At 41.6% G+C, this 22,499-nt stretch overlaps 1 protein-coding gene across 6 annotated transcripts in view; it reads left to right on the top strand.

The window, feature by feature from the left end:
- The window catches only part of LOC117947692 (nuclear receptor coactivator 3-like), a 60,848-nt gene that overhangs the window by 24,924 nt on the left and 13,425 nt on the right, over positions 1–22,499 (top strand). For 4 of the 6 annotated variants that reach the window (XM_034876855.1, XM_034876856.1, XM_034876858.1 and 1 more), the window contains 3 exons: positions 13,107–13,194; positions 20,547–20,654; positions 21,418–21,578. In XM_034876855.1, the coding sequence (XP_034732746.1) occupies positions 20,566–20,654; positions 21,418–21,578 (250 nt within the window). In that variant the 5' untranslated portion in view covers positions 13,107–13,194; positions 20,547–20,565. Of the gene's footprint in view, positions 1–13,106; positions 13,195–18,780; positions 18,896–20,546; positions 20,655–21,417; positions 21,579–22,499 lie in introns of all 6 variants that reach the window. The other 2 variants (XM_034876857.1, XM_034876860.1) reach the window with 1 other exon arrangement.

The following is a 22,499-nucleotide window of genomic DNA, read 5'->3' as shown; positions in this document are numbered from 1 at the left end:
TAATAAATCGAAAAAGGAGAAAACCAGAGCGTTGTTGTTGGTGAACCAGAGGTGCGCGTTAGATCTTTACAGTCAAATTCTCCGAGCGGGTCAAAGTTCCCCCAGCAGCAGGAGACACGTTCTGATTGGCTGTGGAAAGGTGAAATTAAAACCACTGTAAACTTTTGACCTCACAGGAACCGGGAGAGGAACGCCCATCGCTGTAGCAAAAGCGAGTTCTCCCTCCTCCTCCTCCTCGCTGCTCTCCCACCAACCCACCCATCCCTCCTCATTTTCTTTTTCTCTCTGTCTCTTTCTCGCCCCTTCATTCCTCGTTAGTCTGTCATTCGGTCTTGTTTTGCTCTCTTTCAGTCCAAACCATCTCTCCGTTTCACCCCCCTCCCATACCCACTATCTCTCCAGCTCTCCTTTGCTGTCTCGCTTTCCCCCTATGAATTTGTGCCTTGCTGCATATAGCCTGATGAGACGGAGGGAGGGAGGGAGCAGGAAAGAGCTGGGGGAAGGGTATAGAGAGGGAGGAGACAGCCAGAGAGGGGGGATGGGAGTAGAGACAGAGACAGAGGGAGAGGAGCAGTAGGAGTAGAAGACAGGCAGAGAAGGGCAGGAGGAATGCAGCCTTCTTGACTGTGTGCTACACAAACTGCTCCCTGTTAGAGAGGAAGAAAATCTAAAGAGGAGTGAATGTATAAATAGACATGTAACTCTGGCTCTGACTAAGATCTGCTGAGCCGCAGGGCGGGGAGAGCCCATTTTTACTGCTAATGGTTTCTCTCATTACACATCAAACGGCTGGGGGGAGTGTGTTTGTGTGTTTGTGTGTGTGTGTGTGTGTGTGTGTGTGTGTGTGTGTGTGTGTGCGCAGAGTAGGCAAATAAATGATTTCATGAGCCAACTAAAAGAGCAGCCCTCTCGCTTACTGCTTTGATGCTGCGTGCATGCACATGGACACCCAGGCTTGCAGCTGCATTTGGCCATTAGCAGTTCCTTAACCACACAGTGTGTCGGAGTTCTGTCTACTAATGTAATTGTTGCTGCTGTTCACAAGTAGACCATCTGTCTCGAACCGATCTTTAGTATCAGTATCTTAAACAGATCTGTATTTGCTGAAGTGATCAAAGTCTGATCCCTTCTTTACTGCACTCTTCTGTGTTTTAATTTTGTACATTATTTGATGAGCCAAAGCGCTAACAAATCGGTTACCCAAGCTCAGTGTACGAAACATTCATGTAGCAGCAGCAATTGGCGTCATTTTCACGGTCCAGTTAAAAAAAAAAACTGGTTGCATGTTATTTCCGTGAGGAATTTGACAGCAGTACAAAATTTGACTTGTGTGTGTGTGTTTGGCCCAGTGTGTGTATTCAGCCAAAGATCTTATATGTGAGAAGAAGCTCCACTCTAACACCCCTGTATGGTTGCTGGTGGACTGGCAAATTCACCAAAGCCTTGATCGGCTTTTCCGGTTGCTAAACCTGCACAGATAAAACAAAAAGAAACCCTCTAATTCTCAAAGCACCCGCAAAGATGAAATGCACCCTTAGTTGCACTGGCAAGCAAATAGCATCCTGGTGCTTCTGTGCTGTTTGCACATATTAATATTCGGTAATGTGTGTACATTTACTGCAAAAAATGCCTTCTTTCTTGGCAAAAGAGCCTCATTGCAAAACCGTGACATGCAGTAACAGGAAAATGATTAGCGTTTTCAGAGGATGAGTGGTAATATATCATTTTTATAAGGAGTGTACGCTTTAAATCATGCCATCTTCTTTTAAAGTTTAAAGGTGTTCATTTTTAAATTACCAACTGCACTGACAGACTGGGATGTTAAAACCCAAATACGTTTTTCTCTCTTTCACGTTTAAATTTGTTGTCTGAAGTTTTAAGGACTGCACCTCATTGGTCAGGACCTGTAGCTTGTGGTCTGACAATGTCATTTTTATTTCTCTGCCACTTTTTCTCTTCTGTGTTCTTGGCGCAAAGGCAACATTTATACTTTGCCACATAGATTCATTACAGAACAAGCCAAAAGTTTGGACACACCTTCTCACTCCATGCGTTTTCTTTATTTTCATTACTATTTACATAGTAGATTATCACGCAAGGCATCAAAACTATGAATGAACACATGTGAAATGATGTACTAAAAGTGTGAAATAACTGAAAACATGTCTTATATTCTAGTTTCTTCAAAGTAGCCACCCTTTGCTTTTTTGATAGCCCCGTAAACCCTTGGTGTTCTCTCCATGAGCTTCATGAGGTAGTCACCTGAAATGGCTTTCACTTCACAGGTGGGCCTTGTCAGGGTTAATTAGTGGAGTGTCTTGCCTTATTAATGGAGTTGTGACCATCAGTTGTGTTGTGATGAAGTCAGGTTGAGACAGCATTTACACGACAGTCCTATAGGACAGCTGTTAGAATTCATATTATGGCAAGAACCAATCAGCTAAGAAAAGAGAAACGAGTGGCCATCATTACCCATACAGTTTGCGTTTAGTTGGACCATCATTTATTTTGCAAAAGGACAATGACCCCAAACACACCTCCAGGCCCTGTAAGGGCTATTCGACCAAGAAGGAGAGTGATGGAGTGCTGCGCCTCCACAGTCACCGGACCTGAACCCAGTCGAGATGGTTTGGGGAGAGCTGGACCGCAGAGTGAAGGCAAAAGGGCCAAAAAGTGCTGAGCATTCTGGGAACTCCTTCAAAACTGTTGGGAAACCATTTCAGGTGACTACCTCTTGAAGCTCATCAAGAGAATGCCAAGAGTGTGCAAAGCAGTCATCAGAGCAAAGGGTGGCTACTTTGAAGAAACTAAAAATAAAGGACATGTTTTCAGTTATTAAACACTTTTTTGTTAACTACATAGTTCCACATGTGTTAATTCATAGTTCTGATGCCTTCAGTGTTAATCTACAATGTAAATAGTCTTGAAAATAATGGATGAATGAGAAGGTGTGTCCAAACTTTTGGCCTGTACTGTACAATCAGATGCAAAGAGCGCGCACATTGCACTCGGCTGCAAAACTTTATGGGTGTGTTTGCATTGTAATATCATCAGCATAATATCCTTTTTGAATCTCATCTTGAGACTGTGCAGATAGAGGTTGTAAGTGATGGGCAATTCATGGTGCTATTAGCAGCTGCAATCCATTCACCCACCTAGTTCATTTACTTTATCGTCCCAACAACTCCAACAAAGTGATACGTCTTAGAGCTCGGGTCACATTAGTCTCAGGAGTCACATTCTCCCAGGAAAATTTTTATTCATATCACATGTTCCAACTTAATATTTTTTAACCTTCAGTATTTTGATCAAGTAGCTTTTAAAAAACTTTTTTTTTTGTCTTCAGCTTTTATTTTAGTATTAAACAACTCAAATTAGGACCAAAAAAATGTATGTGCATGTGTAAACATAGCCTCAATGGCTGTCATCAGCGAGACGGCACATACAGAGGGCTGTCAGTTTTCAGATTTTAATGCGATTGAAATAATCCTTTTTGGTTTGGATTAAGCTCTACGATGAATGCACACGGCACTTAGCAGGGAAAGGTGTGGAGGAGACAAGAGCCAGAGCCGGTCGTCTGCAATGAGAGGAAGCTGGATAAGAAGGAAGGCTGAAATATTTCTTTTCTTTGCTTTCCCTGCCAAAAAAGAAACAGTGAGTTAAGAGAGGAGGTTGTGGATGTTATTGAGTTAACGAGACCGAGAGGGAGGGAGAACAGTGTGAGCTGAGAGACTGGCTTGATAGATGAGTGGATGAGAGCTGCGCTGTGGTGCTCTGCCTGCTTCTGCCGCACAGTGGGCACCATATGGTCTCATAACGTATCGAGCACACATCAACTTTGTCCTGCCTCCACAAAACTTCTTCTTCTCTCCTTCTTCTAAATCCTGCCAGATAATTACATCACACAAAAAGCCCATTAGATAAAACACACTCTCAGACACACATACACAAACTCAACATGCACCCTACTGACATGCACCCTGCACCATCTTTAAGATAAGAGGCACCCCCAACAAATATTTGGGTCTACACGCACACACAAAAACACACACACACACACACACACACACAGTTAGATAAGGGCCCCTTCCCCCTCTAATGGGAAAGAAGATTGATACTGACAGATAAAAAAATATATATATTTTTCAAGATGTTGCTCTGCTCCTGCTTAGCTCCTTCTGCTTTAAATATTTAAAGGAACAATAGTATGTTTTCCACCCATTGTGTTATCATGGAATTGTTGATTTTCTCTGATGTTAATGCAAGTTTGCCAAGTGCACAGAGCAGCAGCAGCAGAGCACAGAGACGAATGAGTGGATCCCCAAACGTACGGTAGATGTGTACTGACAGTGATGTGCGTGCAAGTAAATGCAAGTTGATTTTTGATTGGGGAATATTGCGTGTGGAGGGATTGCTTTCTCCTGCACGCTGCTGTCTAGTTTCAAGGTGTGTCGGCTGCTCCGTGACCGCGTTTGTTTGTGGGTGGTTATGCATGTTGCCACGCAGTTTCCCTGCCTCTCTGGCATGTGATTTTGTCTGTGGGAGTGATGGATGACAGACATCCAGCTAATGTGATTTAGATGCTCCACCAGGAGTGTGTACGTTTTTTGTGTGTGTGTGCATGTGTGTGTGTCCCATCCACGTGTGTGCAGCTGAATCTGCAGTGCATGTTTGTATCTCCCTCCCTCCGCCCCTCTTTTTTTCCCTCTTCTTCCTACAACCCTCCCACCTCTTATCATTTTTTTTCTCTGTGCTGTGCAGTTTTTGGACTCTGAGCAAATAAATAGAGGGAGCAGGGGGAGGAAGGGGGGGAGGGGGGGGAGGGGGGTGCTGTGGTGAATCTGTTCCCTTACTGTCACTGTGGAGAAGGAAATCGCAAGAAAGGAGGAAAGTAGAGGTGGAGGAGAAGAAGGTGTTCTCTCACTAAGACCACACTGATGTGTGTGTGTGTGTGTGTGTGTGTGTGTGTGTGTGTGTGGTAATTATTGAACCAATTATGTCCTCATTCCTACTAAAGAAAGTCTTGCAGTTTATTCGCACACTCTTAACACACTCACACATCATCACACATGCATCAGCAAAAGAAGTGCTCTTTCTCCTTTGGCATCTCGAGCAGTGCTCTGCTTGACTTTTATCTGCATTCAATTATTTTTTGGAGAAAAACACCTTTGCACTGACATACTGTTCTTTCGCACTCCTTTTTTATTCTTTTTAAACTCAACAAAGTTTCGTTTATATCAACCTTTCAATCTTACAAAACTGTCAAACACAGAACCCTCTATTTCGTACAGGACACTGAACATTCACACCTGACTTTTGGCTCAGGTTAATTCCTGGTTGTCACCAAATAATTTATTCATTTTTATTCATTTTTAATTACTATTTGATATGTGTGAATGCGCCTAAAGGATTGCTTTTGTACAATGTTGGTGCAATGACAATAACAGAATTCTATTCTAATTGTTCATACTTACAGTGGTGAAATAACGACTCAGATCCTTTGGTCTTGTGAGTTTTAAAAATGTATTTCATTATTGCAATACTATTACTAGATAAATAAGGTGTAAACACCATTTTATTGTTGTAGCTACTTAAAGTGGAGCTAAGTGTAACTAATTTATAGAGTTATTTATTCATCTTGGTTAGTCTAATCTTTAACAATGTATCATTTCATTCGTTTTTCATATGTTTTTATGCAAAATCGTCATCTGCAAAGTAACTAGTAGCTATAGCTATTAAATGTAAACGTATTTTTACCTTTGATACTCATTGGATTAGGTGTATAATGTGGCTACAATTTTATACAATATGTTCAAGTAAAGTACGTCAAACTTGTACTTCAGTGCAGTACTTGAGTAAATGCACCACTGCATACAAATCCCTGCTTGGTGAATTCTAAGGTTGTCATAGTTTACCTTGGAGATTCAACAGGATGGTGTTTCATCATATGATGTAGGTCATCCCATAAAAAGTAACTATACAGCCTGCAGTACTTTCCACATTTCCGAGACTTTCTGAGATTAGTAATAATAATAATAATATAAACTGGAGTAATCATAGGCCTAGTAGTAAATTATGTTCACCCTTTCTTAGGGCTGTGCAATTAATCGAAATGTAATCGTGATTATGATTTTGGCTCTCTATGATAACAAAAACAGAATAATCGGGAAAAACTATTATTTAGCTCATTAGGTTTTCAAGTAAACTTACACTCTTGTGTTCTGAATGAAAAAATAAAGGTTAAAGAGGAAACGTATTAAGGAAGATTTCCCAGTTGTGTATGGTTTTTATTGTTGATTTATTTAACTTCTCCCACTGTAATTGCAACATCTTTCCAGAAGTCAACTTGTAATCGTGGTAAATTATCGTGATCTCAGTATGGACCGAAATAATCGTGATTATGTTTTTTTTTTCCATAATCGAGCAGGCCTACTCTTTCTTGGACTGAAAGTGAGATAACTGTGTGCTGTGCCACTATGTATTTGACAGTTTGAGAATTATTTTGCATAGAGTGTTTTGCAGCTGTAAGAGGGTTTTAGTTTTAAAATGACTGTAACTCTTTAAAACATGCTCAACTAAAACAACAAGACAGGATGGTAAGATATTTCCTGCTCAGTTTTATTGAATAAAATATTTAAATTATTTCAGGTATTCAGCAGCCGGTTGTCGGTACTACAGAAACTACAGAATTAAAAAGTGAAGACTTTTAAAGACCCACCAGTTGGCTACTCTCATACAGGAAGTGTTTAATCAGAACAGAAGCCGAGATGCCTATCTCCTCATCAGCAGCAGACTCCGTAGCCCATAATGCAATGCAGTGATAACCTACTGCTTATGCTCTTTACATGTAATGTAAAAGCTGAAATGCCCAGGAACACAGACACACTTACTGCAGTACAAATGTGCATGACAAATTAAATAAGACACTTCTGTAAATGTTGGCAGTTTTCATTAATAGAAATGACCCTCAAAGGCGGGGTTAGAGATGGAGGGGCGTGTCTTATTCATTGACCCGTTACACCAATCAACAGTCACGAAAACTATCCCCTTCCCCAGACTATATGGCCTCATTGTGCCTCCTTTTTACCTCATTTTAATTCATTTCACAACCAGTAACTAAAAGCAGGTGACAACAGTTTTCCTGCAATCTCGCTTCATTTCTTTCTCTACCCCATTAGGCCTGTAACTAGGTAATTTACTCTTTGTGATGACAAGAATGTTTTAAGTATTTACCAAAGCTCGTATCGCTTGTAGATATGACAGCCCTGCCTCTCAGTTCATTGTTAATTAACTTGCAGAAATGTTCCCCTATGTTATGATAATGTACAGCTCCTGAATAATTGATGGTTTTCAATGAGGCGTTTTATTTAACCCAGTTCTCTGCTTGTCTATGCAGGCATGTTAAGACTGAGTTTGATAGCTTACATGTGTCACTTAAAGCGCTCTGAACATGTCCTGGCCCTGAGATTTCTTCACACCTTTAATGACGGAACAAATTTAACTCCTCATGCGACTGTTTTCTAGCTGAAGGAGAGGGATGAGGACATATGTGGATTACTGTCATAATCTTATCAGGGCTGTTTGTTTGCTTGCTTAGCAACATTACTGTCATCACTTAACACATAAGGAAAGTGTCCATCCCTTCTTTTGTCTCTCTTCTCTCTACACACATGTTCAGTGCATGGATGGGTCAATATGAAGCAGCAGGAGCTGTTGTTGATAACAGAGATTTGTATTCTTGTCAGGGTTTGACTACAGGATTACAGTTCAGCACAGTTTTATAACGACCTCTGCCATCCCTCATTTACCGTGATAGAGTGCAGCTCACATGTTCATGGAGGTAACATGGAAACTGTTGGATGACGACACAAAACCTGAAAAACTAATTTACTGTACACACAAACACGGTGTCAACAGTAACCTTGTTAAATGCTGCACTTGTACTGCAGGTTCATGGAGTTTTGACAAAGAAAAATAAGCATTTTGTTTTATGTAGGTCATGTTACTGACCGGTGACAAATTAAAGGTAAAACCTGACTTAATGAATGGAGATGTTTCCATATAGGCTACAAGGGGTCACTGAATAGTTCCCACACAAAAGCTGTTCAGGTGGCTTTTGAACCCTTTTTAGGTAGCTTTTTCCTTGAATTTGTCACTCGTCAGTGTATACCAGCATTATCACACCACAGTGTGTCCTCAATACCAAATAATAATGGACAACCTGGTGCGTAAGAATGCCACAATGTGGACTGCAAGTCCTTTATTTCTATTTCAGGACAACATTTTTTTTTCATTTGTTTAGCACCAGTTTAGCTCATATTTAAGTGAATTCTCGGAAGCGAGGGAACTCTATTATGATGAATGCCATATTGTAAGTATCGCTGCCACCGTTACATACAGTCACAGCTATTTCCTAGTATATATAATCTTAACCGACACCTGCCAACGTCTAACCTAATAATGACGCTATGCGGAGTAAGGGGATCGCTGAAGTGATTACAGTTCATCCAGAGCGAAACATGAATATCTGCATTAAACCATCCAATAGTTGTTGATATACTTCAGTCAAAAATCAAATGTAAAACTCATGATGGCTAGAGAAAAAGTCAGAGCAGGGTCATAAAGGTTTAATCTCCTAGGCAACATGAATGTTTGTATATGATTATATGGCTACCCATCTAACAAAAGATATTTGTTATGTCCAAATCTCGCCCACAGCCTTCTCTGTCCTTTGTTGCGCTCCACTACTGTAAGTAAATGTAATTAATGAGCATAGCTACCACAGTGTGCATGTCTAAATTGTTACTTAATCTACATACTGAATCTATATATTTTCCCCATACTGGACCATATCACTGAAATAAATTAGTTCTATAGGCTAACAAAGTCAGATAGCACAGGTTTTGTCAATAGTAGACTAAGTTAATTAGTAGAACTAAGACTATAAACAGAAATAAAGCACTTGCTTTGACTAGCGGTGCATGTGCACAGTGATCCCCTCATTTTTTGGATCTTCAAACGTGGTCTTACAGTATTTGATACTCTGTGAATTCTAAGAGAAGAAAATTGCCTGTTTTATTACATTGAGTGTCTGCTTGTACTCAAAACAGATGTTGCACCGTAAAGTCATTTTAAAGTGGTCTTGAGCTGTTATTACAAAACCCTAATACAATAATATTTCTTTCATTTCTTTTTACAGGTTGTTCTTTCTGAGAAATTAGTTATCTGCTTGTGTGACTTTGGATTCACTGTTGTGTACTTTGACACTGTAGCATGGTGCAATGTGCTGTGAGTTTTGTTTCCTCTACCTACTTGGAACGGAAGACTCATGCAAACGCATGTGTCTTTTTTTGAATATGTAAATGTGTGTTTGATGGCAGTCTACAGCAGACATACCCTGGTTGGCTAGATGGGTTTTAAGTTTTAGACCTGCCTGGCCTAGTTCTCGCCTAAGCCAGACGCTTTCCCTCTGCTTTTCTTCATCCTCCACCCGCTCTTATCCTACTTTGAAGCAGCGGCTGTGTGCTATGATAGTCCTAATTGGTCTAAAGATGGAAAGTCCACGCTCACTTTGTTACTGATCTAAAAAGCAATTTGTTTTCGATGAGTGTTTTTTTTTTTTTTTCAACGGCTAGTTAAGAACAATATAACATCAAAGTGCTATTGAACAGCATAAAAAACCATAAAAGGGGTTTGGGATGATGACGGAGACAGTGGAGAGAATGTTACTTTTTGTCTAAGTTGAAAAGCAGAACTCCGTCTTGTACAAATTAATTTATGATGGAGCGGGGTAGCTGAGAATGACTCCCCTCTTTGGTACCCCCTTGTCTGAGGAGGCCAGCTTTGGACTTGGAGTTTTTTTTTTTATTAGCCTCTGATTTGTTTAAGGGGTGGCAAGGTGCCAAGATGTGGCTTGGCTCCTATTTGGCCCCAGTGGGATTGCTGGGTTTGTTGGAGGGGTCTGGGTGAAGCAATACTAAAGCAGAGTTACCCAAAGTACACACACACACACACACACACACACACACACACACACACACACACACACACAATGTACTTTTATGCGTTCTTCACTGTGCCGTTGTGTATGCTGGCCAGCACACACAATTTCCCTTATTCACAGTCATTACAGAAGACGAACACATGGAGAGAAAGATCCTGTTGTAAAAAAGAGACAGTAGGAAGAAGGGGTCAAAGAGAGGGAAAGCTTAAAGCTCACAAAGAAACAACTAGTGGATACGCCTGAATTTCATTTGCCTATCTGTCAGTCGCCTGAAGATGTTTTTTAAAGGGGCAGATTCTTTTGGCTGGATATCAATGCTTTTCTAAAGGTGTGTTTAAGTACACACAAATAAAAAACACTTTAGTGTTTGCAGGACTGTTTTTTTAATAGCCAAGTTCTTTTGGGATCCAGTTCCTGTTTGGCAAAATACCCAGACACCAACAAATCTATTTTTTATTAGATAAGGGCAAGCAACTGGTACCAATATTTGATCAATTATTTGGGGGTTTAAAGAGACAAAATCATTTTCTATGCCCTGGTGACAAACTGGAAGTATGTGGAAAAATCAGTTGCAAACCTTTCGAGGAATAGGTTTTCAAGGCCAATATGAAAAGCGCATAAAAAATACACTCCTCTCAATAATTAAAATAAGCTGAAAATGTTAACTTTTCTCAAATTTTGCTGCAACACAATGTGACCTGATAAGGCGCACATTCACAACAGTTTTCCTTCTATATCCCAGCAATTAAAGTGAAATGAAGGTGCTGTAATCCTACAGCTCTACTGTATATGTTGAGGAGCGTTGCCATCAGAGAAGGACATGTTGGTGTAGATCACCGTCCATGAAGGAAGGAAACTGAAGCACACAGGTTTTTGATTAATTCTTTACTTTTTATTGAATGGGCTCGATGACACAAACTTTGTAGTACAATGAAAGAATCAGTAAATGAGACATGTTCACTCACACAGTAGTTTGTGGATTTTTGAAGCAAATATTTCCATCACTTTCTTTCAGTTAATGTGAAACGCATTTTGACATGCATTTTCTCTGCCTTCACTGCAAAACATTTGCATTGTTTTGGCTGATGCAGGCAAATAAAGTTTAATACCAAATATCAGCTTTAACAGCGACTTAACTGACAATCCCCAATTTAGAGAGACTAATAAAAGGCAGCTTAGGAACAAAGGCCCTCTGACAATTGGCTTTTTTTTTTTGTTTATGTTCGTATGGCTTTGAAATGCAGAACTGTCATTGAGATAAGATCTCTGCCACTTATAACTGTTGATGATATACTGAGCATCTCAAGTTCATAAAGTTAATGGCTTGCGCCTTCTCTTTAAAATGTAAACTCTGGCTGCATTTTTACTGCATCCTTTAAAGTGTGTTTCTTTGACAAGAGGAAGCAGTGTACGATATTTATTGCGTTACTCAAGTGCATCGAGCAAACGTTCATACAGTAAAAGGTTGTTGATCTCTGGTGTCGAGTAACTGAAGAGGACAACCGACATGTTGAAAGCATGAGAGTGGACTGTAAAAAGGCCCCTGCGTTGTGTGCTTAACATTTCTTCTTAGATTCAACCTCTGCATATCGGTCTCATTCACACTGCTTTTGTATTCAAGGCTTTACGCCAGTATGAGCAACGCCACATGCCGTTAACTACCATTTTATTTGCTCAGATTTTCACAGCTGTTTCAAAGTGAACACAAAGAGTAGTAATGATCGCACTGACGCCTCTCTTGTTCCTGCTCATGCAAGGGACCCCTCCAACTTTTGCAAAAAATAGACTCCGTTACTCTTTGTCACAGCTGAGCTATAAATCTCTCCCACTTCAGCAGTTGTTCTCTGGCTCAATTTTTTTCCCCTTTCAATTAATAGGAAACACATCGAGGAGGGTCTTTGTTGGTGTGTGAGAGTCCATACATCAACTAAACTAGAGCACCCAACCCCCTCCTCCTCCTCCTCCTCTTCTGCCTTCTTCTTCCTTCACACACACACACACACCCACACCCACACACACACAGACAGCCCCCATCTGCTCTCAATCATGGGTGCAGCCAGCGGTCAGGTCGCTGACGGTGAATGGTGCACCAACACCCGGTCTCTCACTCACACACACACACACACATACAAATGTAAACATATACAGCATAGGCATGCTGGGCATGAGGTCAGCCATACAAACACACACGCTCATGTAGGCGTGTTCAGATTTTTGGTTGTAAACGTGTGCTCTGACACGACACTCTCACACATCACGGAAAAAAACCCGGAACTAACCTACATTTTATCTCTATCACACACACATTCAGGCACAGTGACAGATGAACTTGAGACATCCTGACAGCATGCTTCACTGATGACAGGGTGTCATGGAAACGCCCAGCGTTCTCCATGGTTACGCACTCTTTACCCCACGGGTTACACTCTTATGATTGTTCAGACAGAACACTTGAGCTACTACAACAACTCAGCGTGGCCAAAAACACACACACACACACACACACACACAATGCTTCCTATCAGGATCTAAATGGACACAAATTAGCCTATTATGTGCTTTTGGGATTAGAGCGGTGATTTAGCCTAATAGCTTGTTTTCGTAATCTTGCTTAGAATCCACAAAGTATGAGAGATATTAGCCAATAAAGGCTTAATGTTTAAATTCAGTTGTATGGATCAGGAGTGCACATTTAGTGGAAAAGCACTTTCTTTTACCTTTTATAGCTAGCATGAGCGACTGGCTGAATTGTGGATCTTATGCTGTCATCACTTTCAGGTTTTGACCGTTTTGGCTTCTTGTAAAACTTGTGTCTCAACATCCGTGTGTGTGTGTGTGTGTGTTTGTGTTTGTGTGTGTGTGCGTCTGGGCTTAATGCACGGTGTGTTTTCTCTGTACGTGTGTAATTGTAATGAAGACAAAAGCTCATAGATAAAGCACGGCTGCCTTACAGTTCCTTCTGCTCATTAAGCTGTTAATGCAGCTTCCTGTGCATGTGTCTTCAGGCCGCTGATTAATAATGCTGCTTGTTATTCATTAATATCACCATAATGAACATGCACTGTTGAGTGTGAACTTATTTTTTCTTCTTTTTTCTCTCCAGACTCCATTGACCAGCCCACATAGGACCACACCTCCAGAGAGAGGGGAGGGGGGATCTGATCGTCCATCATCTCGGGCGCTGTCACAAGGTGGGCTAACATCCCGTATGGTTGGCATGGTAACAGCCTGCTGGGTTTAGGTTGAGCGGTTTGCCAGAGACAGTTTCTTGTTGTTGCCACATTCTTGCAACATCCTTCTGACCTGAACACAGAGAACAGTTTGTGTTCTCTGAAGCAAATGTTTTATCGAGTTGTTTTGTGTTGAAGACTTGGATTTAGGAAGGTGGAATAGTTTTGGAAACAAAGAGGGTTGAGCTGAGTTGAGATTTTCAGGCAGATGAGAAAATAAGGAGAAGTAGGGCAGCAGGGAGAAAGAGGGAGAAATCAAATTATTCTTTTTGCTCTACCTGCCACAGAGGCTGAAAGAGAGCATTCATCTTTTACCCGTGTCTGCAGTTGACAACACACACACACACACACACACACACACACACGTGTGCTAAGACTTAACCAAACCACACTCTCTTTTTGTTTACGTGCAGTCTCACACATGCTTTTGCAGACACCCTGCCGTAGCCGGAGTGATTGTGTGAAGAGGGAGGTTGGTAAGAGAGGGGAGAAGGGAGAGTCCAGTTCCAGGCAGAGGAGATACTGGACATGATTAGGAAGAAAACTAGAGAGGATAAAGATGAGGATGGGCAGACGGCTCCTGGGTTTATCCACAAAGAGTTAATGAAAGAAAAGAAAAAGTCCAGGTTCACCACAGATAATGTTAGGTGACTGGCGGGTGGAGTTCTTCTGAGACTTGGATGGGCATAAAAGCATTTGTTTCTTTGAATAAAAAGCCAAAAGTACATGCCTGTACAGATCAAACACGTGGACCTTTTGGTTTAGAATATCCAATCTCAGAACTTGAAATTCAGTTGCAGCAGAACCTGACGACTACCCTTTGTGGAAACCTGAAGATACGTTCAGCAGGTTACATCATTTTCAGTTTTGGATTTATTCAGAAACTATGGTGCAGTGTTTTGTTCCCAGCTGATACAATAAATCATTTTGACTTTTCTTTTACTCTTATATATGTCTCTGACTGGCACAAATCAGTCTCTCCCAGTTCCTGAATTGGACAAAAAAAGGTGCCGGCGCTAATTCAGCAGTTGCATCACATGGTCATTGACATGTGTCTTAGATATTTTTATACACGTCTTGGTAATATATCACTTATGTATTTTTGTATGCATTTCATTTTAAATAGCCACTATGATGTGGGAAATAACAGTATTATTATTGTTATTATTATTATTATTATTATTATTATTATTATTATTATTATTATTATTATATTTTTACTTGATTTAAAGTTGACTGTTGTGTGCTACAATTTACTAGATTTACAACATTTTTATATTAAAGTGACCCTCCAAATCGAGATTACATCACATGTAGGCTTGAACACTACATTCATGAAATATTCAGCTGTGATAAGGTTTTGTGCAAAGCTCCTTTTGTATGGAAACATGCAACTGATTAACATTAAAAGGCATTAAAAGAGTAGCTTCTTGTTGTATAAGTTAGGCAGGGGGGGAGAAGATTGATTGAAAGTAGTTTGAAGCGTGGGTGTAGCTCTGGAGAAAGCCTGAGTGTCAATGCAGCGGCTGCAAAACGGTTTAATTTTCTTACAAATTCTTCACTTTCAATAAAAGTCCAATAAAGGTCCCCAGTTATTTTGTTATTTAAAAGCTTTTATTTTGAAGCAGCAAAATCAGGAAATGTTAAGTCTTTACCAGCCGTAACTTAACGCAAATTTTATAAGCAAACACAATACGTAAAATAAAGCAGATGCAACAAATGCTCAAGACTTTAAAAAAAACCTTTTTGTCCTGCACAGGTCCCAACATCCGTCAGTAGATCGCTTATTTTGGCACAAAGACAGACTTTGGACAGTGCTTTTTTATTTGTCTTCCACATCATGTACGATTCAGAGGAACAACTGACATTTACACACACACACACACACACACACACACACACACACCCAGCCTAGATGCAAACGCAAAATTAAGTAGGCTATGTGTTTATTTGCATATAGAGCGGGGAAGCGAGAGCCGATCACAACTGGTCACTCAAACCCATTTGGAGACACATTCTGGTGCCAGGTGGGGACACATGTACTGTACTTGGAGCTGTCCACATGTTAAAACCAGGTCAGAACAGGCCCAAAGACATTTCAGTTGCTTCATCAATGAAGTGCAAAGTCATTCAGAGGTGATGACAATAAAGCACTCTCCTAGTTATCCTTTCCTAGTTAAAGGAAAACATAGAAATGTGAATTTACAGAAGGAAAAGATATTCCCGAAATGTATTCTGCTGGTTTTAGAACAACTTAAATCGGCAGAATCAGATGGCAAACTGGGATCCATCTTCTTCTTCCTCATTCATAAAGCGGTGAAGACTGTCCATGGCTTGAGTACTCCAAGCGAAGCAGCTCTTGTCATGTCACTGGTGTGAGTTTACATGGCCAGACCAGGGCAGTGTGCCTCTGTTTTGTCAACAGAGATTATGAAAGAGCCGCTGGCAGGCACGCAGGTAGGCGGGCAGCGACCGCGGGGCTATTTGCATCACACTCACCCTACTTACTCTGTCACTTCCACTCCCCCTTTGTCCCTCCCTCTGCCTTCCTCTCACCTCCTCACTGTTGTCGCCAACAACCAACAACCTTGCCCAGACCGGCCTGCCTTCACAGTCTTATCCTCCTCCCCCAAAAAGGAAAGAATGGAGAAGCTTGTCAAACAAACGCACAGGAAGTTTGATGGCAGTTAGTGCCACAGTTCTGCCATGTCAGCGTTTGAGAGGCCGTGAATGAACGTACTCAGCCAACCAGTTTTTTACACATGGAACTAACCATTTCTTAGGTTTTAAAATCTTTCTGTAAACCTTGAAACTCTCTGGTGATGCTTGGAGAGAAATCCACCTGCTTGTGTACAGACTAAGATTTAACACAGATTAAAGATAAATCTCCATTGTTTGTTCTTGCTAATTTTTCCCGTGCACTCTGTCGTCTGCTCTCAGTAGCTCTTTCTGACACACTTGTTTGTCGCATAGAGCTTTTTTTCTGCTGTGACTCACTATGTCGTGGGAAGTCTGTCGACTCTCCACTTCGTCTTCCAAACCTTTTTTTTTTTGCTTTCAGTTTTTAGATGCATTTACATTCTGCTACCCTACAGTCAATGACTTTAACTCACCAGTGTTACTGAAGCACTGCTCTTCTTATTGCATCTTATTTTTGATTGTGTACATTGAAGTATACAAAAACAAACACACATTCAGAGTGAAAAAGTACCGGAAAGTGCACAATCATAGTTTTAAAGGATGTCAAAAATGATATAAAGTTATGTTGGACATTTTCTTGCACTTACCAAGAACTAAAACCAGAACTAATTTTGTGTTCAGATTTTAGAAAGCAGTTGTTATCTGATTGATATCCATGGAATTATTAGTTAATATTGAACCAGTATTCCACAAACTCTATTAAATGCTTTGTTAGAACCAATCAAATCTCTTTGCAAACTTAATTTTCGTCTCTACAATCACATAATTTGAGACATTTCAAAGAAAAAAAGTAGCTAAAACAAAACATAATTTCTAGTGGCTGAAAAGTCACGTGCAACATAATGATAATTTTGCTACTCATACAGGCACATTAATAACTTGAGCAGCACTCTGTACCTGCTTTCATCCATTTCTGCTGTATGGACGAAATTAAGAAAATGTCCAGTAAAAGACTTTACATTTATAAACAAATAGGAACAAACCTTCTTCCAAATATCACTCTCAAAAGGCAATTCCATTGAAAGACGATAAAGTATCAAATCTAATTATCGCCTAACCCTTATTCCATGTTTGAGCAGAGATTTAGATATACATTTATATTTTCTGTATGCAATAGGAAGGTGAGGGGGTCAACAAGAAGTCCTCTTCATTTAAGAGACACTTGTTTGTCCTGGAGCATGTTAACCTAAGATTGGATTGCATACTTTCTAGTTTATGAGGTGAACTATTTCCTCTGGTTTTGCCATAAAGTCTGAGCTTCCCTGGTGAGCAATGCCCCCACTGGGCTTCAGGCTCCACGGTAACTGGCCGGCTGCTGTCCTGCAGCAGACGTTTCAAGTAATGCCACAGCACTGTTGACCTGAGTGATCCTCCTTTCACACCCGTCTAATGACCCAGAAAATATGTGGGTCAGCTGTCAGCATGAAGGCAGTGACCCCTTGAAATCGCTCAGGTCAAGATCAGGGTGGAGAATCAGGTCAAAGTTAGTGTGAAAGTTCCAGAGCTGTTTACCTGCATGGGTACACTACATTGACCTGTACATGTCAGCAGGAGAACAGACCCTCCCATGGCGGCTCGGTCTTTGTCCTGTTCTTACTTGTTTCTTCGGCTGAGCCACAAGCAGCTGCCGCTTAATAAGCACTCTGATTAACCGCCTTCCGCTATTGCCACTGGCCCTGATTAATGCCTTTGGGTTATCTTCAACTATATGATTTAGTCTATAGACTTAAATAAACGTGCAGCTGTTTTGGAGCCAAATGGACATGGAAGGGAATCGGTTTGTTTTATGTCTAGCTCTTAGCTGAAGTGTCATGAATGATGCCTTCCTTTTCCACAGAATTTCCAATTGTTTCCATCTCAGTTTTCTTTCAAGCTCTTTGTTATCATACTGGGTGTGCTTCCAAATGATCAGGGTAAATGTTAGGCACAAAAAGAAGCTACATGAGAACTATTGTGTGTTTCCATTATATACTCTTATATTCTGTATGTGTTTGGACTAGTTTTTCCAGTAGAATCCTTCCTTGTTGCTGCTTGGATTCTTAAAGAATCCTTTTCCTCAGATATAACAGTATACTGCAAGTATCTGCTATAAATGGTCAATTCCTTGTCTTATTTATACATAAATGCAAGGAATAAAGGTGTTTTATTTTCATGAATTAATTTGCCTCCCCTGTTGACATGTGTTGTTTTCTTCTGTTTTCATCATCATCATTCATCTCCTCAATATCTTTTCCACCTCATCCAAGGCTTTTATAATTTCCAGAGTTTCATTTCAAATGTTCTTATGCTTTAATGTGTAGAGAAGCTAAGGTACTTTCTACTTTTTGCTCTGCGCTCGCTCTCTCACATCCACTACACCTCACTCTTTCGCCCTTAAATTGTCATCTTCATGCCCATCTCTCCCTCTTGCTGCCCTCCATACTGCCATCGCCCACTCCTATTTCCCTCTTTACGCGTCTCATTCCAACTGCCCCCTGCTGCTATATTGTGGCCACCGCGGACCCGCTGCCTCTCTGCCACCAGACCCCACACTGCCTGTGGCGTGTAATTGACTTTCTCCCTGCACTGGAAAAGCGGGCGGCCCGCACCAGGCTGGAGGTGACCCATTTCCCTGGGGCATTCAGCAACCTCCTAATCAACCATTCTCTGGGGCCGCCTCATTCACTCTGCAATTAGAGCAACTCCCCCTTTGAGAACTCCATCAATAGGCTGCCAGGCAGGCGGGCTGGATCGTCAGAGGAGCAAAGACGGAGTTTCACTCAAACACTTTGCTTTGCCTCTTGGCTCCGACTTTGTACCTCCCCCTCTGCTTTTTACCTCCTCTGCTCCTTGTCTCCCTTATGGTAGGTTTCATCAGACAACAGCAAGCGGGGGTTTTGTCAAACGATGAGCAGCAGACAGGGGAGGCAGGTAGACAGGCACACAGGGAGGCAGACAGGAGGATAGGCATAAGGAGACGCACGTAGGCAAGCAGACAAAGGCAACGAGACAGTCAGACAGACAGTCAGATGGGAGGTACTCAAGGGAGAGATTAAAAGAGAAATTTGAAAGAAACCCAAAGCGGGAGGGATTGAGCAAAAGGATCGGTACGTCGTTAAAGCATCTCTTGCTTTAAGGAGATACATGAGTATTCCCTCTTGTTGTCTTGCAAGGGAATATGCTTGTGTTTCACCTGGTCTTGAAGACATGCATGAAAGCAAGCCCTCACAATGATTCTAGGAAGGTGTGTTCACTGCTTGTTTTTAGCCAGATACCGTCTTTGTTTGCGAGCCAAGAGCACACGACTAGAAGATTAGAATGGTCTCTATCCAAGCACAAAAACAAAATAGGAACGTAACCAGACGTTTTCATGAACTGCTCTGAACCCACAAGAAGACGCATGAGATGAGATGATGGTGTGTGGTGATTAAATAACAGGCCGGCATCTCTCCCCCGCCGTTGGCCTGATTTGCTATGCAGGAGAGGCAGTGCTATGGTCAGAGGATAACCATGTAATCAATGGAATGAAAAAGCTGCTCTGGCTGTGAAGGTTAAGAGGGGTACTGGAAGCTTTCAACCCACTCTATGCACCACACATGCATGCACAACGCACACCAGACAGTCTGAATGTTACGTATCCCCTCCCTTTTCTTCTTCTCTTACCTGTTCCCCTTCCCTTCTGTCTTTCTTTGACATGCCTTTATCTCTTTCGCTTAGCTCGGGCCCTCTTACTGCCTCCGCCTCTTTTTTCTCTTCTGATTGCCCCCCCCCCTGTATTATTTTCTTCCTCTGCATTTCCTCTGTATATCCTTGGTCTTACACTATATTTGTGCTCTCTCTCTTTCCTTCATTTACTTTCCTCTCTTCCCTCCCTTCCTTCATCCTTATTTCCCTCCTTCTCTCCCTCCTACCTTTCCCCAGTGTCAGCTGCTGTCACTGTGGCAAAGAAAGTGACCAATCAGAGCTGACTTTACAGCACCAGCTTCTCCCTCCCTCCCCGTATTTCTTCTGTTCCTTCTGTTCATCCTCCTGCTTTTCCTCCTCCTCTTCCTCCTCCTCCTCTTTGCCTCTCTTCCCCACAACCTTTATCAGCTCACTTCCTGGAGAAGAAATGTGATGCATTATGGGAGACAGACGGCTGTCTAACTGGGTTAGTTGTGCAGCGTGGCTTATCATCAGAGACACTGCTAATCGTGTGTGTGTGTTTGTGTGTGTGTGTGTGTGTGTGTGTGTGTGTGTGTGTGTGTGAGAGTCAGTCAGTCAGTCAGTCATATGAGCTGATGAACTCACATGCACACACACAAATAAACAACCACACATGCTTACTCTCTTTTCTGAGAAGGAGGCAGACGAGACATGTTTGTTTGTCAGTCTCTGCCAAGAGAATACTATTTGCATGATATAAGCATATTTTACTCTACTGTATACTATTCTGCACTGTAACCACTTTACAAGCCGCCTGTCCAGTGGTTATTTTAGCTGAGTTCAAAAGCACAATTCCCATGTCTTCTCCCCTTCACAATTACGTGTAAAATAGGAGCTGTAGGGCTAAAGGGACCATACAATGCCTCCTCTGCTGTATTATTCCTTATTTAAACCTGTATTGTGTATGTCTGTGTGTTCCTTCCTCTCAGGTGCTGATATGTGTACACGATGAGCGGATTGGGGGAGAACTCCATGGAGCCTCTGAGCTCAGAAAACCGGAAACGCAAGCTCTCCACTTGCGACACGCCTGGTCTGGGGTGAGTGTGTCTGATCAGCATGAGAAAGAGGAAAGTGGGCTACTAGGTCAGTGGCTTCTTGAGGCCGGGCCATGTCGCTCCTTTGTGTGCTGTGATGAGTAAGAACCTAGATGTGTGCAAAAATATGAGAAGATTTTGTGCGTAGACTGAACTTCAGGATGTAAAAAAAGTTTAAATTAAGTTTAAAATCTTCTCTCACCATGAATTTGGGATATAAAATACACCTACACGTTGACTCCAAAACACAAATTTCTACACCAAGAAAACTCTTCTACTACACAAAAGAGCATATACATAATCTATAGTCTTAAAACAAAGTGAGACGCTGAAAAATACGCTTTTATGCCAAGAGTTGGATGTGAAGTTTGATACTGCTCTCATGTCTTTACAATAGCGCCAACTAGCTGGTTAGCTTAACTTAGCATAAAGATTGCAAACTTTGCTGTCCAAATTTTAAAAATCAGTCTACCAGCATCTCTATAGCTTAGTAATTAACACGTTATCATTTCTTTAATTTGTACAAAACACAGTGGAAAAATATGATATTATATATATTCTATAATAAAACATCAGCTGGAATTGTTTTGCTGGATGAACTCTTAAAACGCCTTGTGCCCAGAAGGCAATCCATTGCTAAACTTTTCATACAAACTACTATTGCATCCATTCTGCATTGTTCTGCAATATATGGACAAAACTGACAATTTGAGAGAAGCATAGTAGCATTAGCTAAGCTTTATTATTTTCACATTGCCATCTGCAGGTGTGACAGGAAGCGACGGGAGCAGGAGAGCAAATACATAGAGGAGCTGGCGGAGCTGATCTCCGCCAACCTCGGCGACATCGACAGCTTCAACGTCAAACCAGACAAATGTGCCATCCTCAAAGAGACGGTGCGACAGATCCGCCAGATCAAAGAGCAGGGTGAGTGGACACAGTTGTCTCAAATCCTGACGGCTGCTGAGAGCTAGAGCCAGACAGGTCAGATGAACTGGTGAGAAGTGTGTGTTGGAAACATTGGCAAAAGGTGATGAGGATGAAGAGACAGCTGGACACACACACACGTGTGCCTCCTCAGAGCCCAGGTGCAAGAACGAATCAGTCATTCATCTCCAGCAAATTTCACAGCCTCAACTGTGGGTGTTTATGTTTGGGTGGAAATATTGGCAATGGTGTGTGTGCGCCTGTGTGTGCGCCTGTGTGTGTGTGTGTGTGTGTGTGTGTGTGTGTGGTGGGCATGCACAGCTGTCTGCTGCCCTCGCCAGGGACTGTTTAATTGGACGTTTGCAGGTAATCACATGCCCATCCATTCTGCTGAACTGCCAAATTATTAGTTCTGTTACAGCTGCCATTTTCATACTTCTGTCTCCTTTATGCAGCGGTCATTTCCACAGCAAACAGTTTAAAAAGCTCCAGGCTCAGATTCTTGCTTTGCAGATGCACCGTCAGTGCAGAATGGACAAATTTTTACTCTTGCATTCAGACCTGCTCGTCAGTATACATTTTCTCAATTCAAGGTGTATTTCACAAGATCAGGGGTGAATTTTGTTCTTGTGTCTGTGCTCGGCTCAGTCAGCGTCTGCCACCTCGACAGGAAGGGGAAGAGGCTACAGCTGGCCCTGACTGGCTGCTGACAGGTTGCCATAGTTACAGGAAGTGAAGACAGAAATGACACGGGCGTTTAGACTTGTCTCTCTCTTTCTACCTGTTCTTCACTTTCAGTTGCTCTTTCTGCCAGTCTTCATATTTGCTCTTTTCTCCAACAATCATTCCTGTTTCTTCATCTCACTAGGCTTTAATGTACTCTGCTTTTGCATAGTAAAATGCAAAAGCAAGTGCTCTGCT

Source organism: Etheostoma cragini, chromosome 7, assembly GCF_013103735.1.
Source record: "Etheostoma cragini isolate CJK2018 chromosome 7, CSU_Ecrag_1.0, whole genome shotgun sequence".
NCBI classification, from domain to species: domain Eukaryota; kingdom Metazoa; phylum Chordata; class Actinopteri; order Perciformes; family Percidae; genus Etheostoma; species Etheostoma cragini.
Note: the sequence above shows the minus strand (reverse complement) of the source record. Positions and strands in the feature narration are given on the sequence as shown.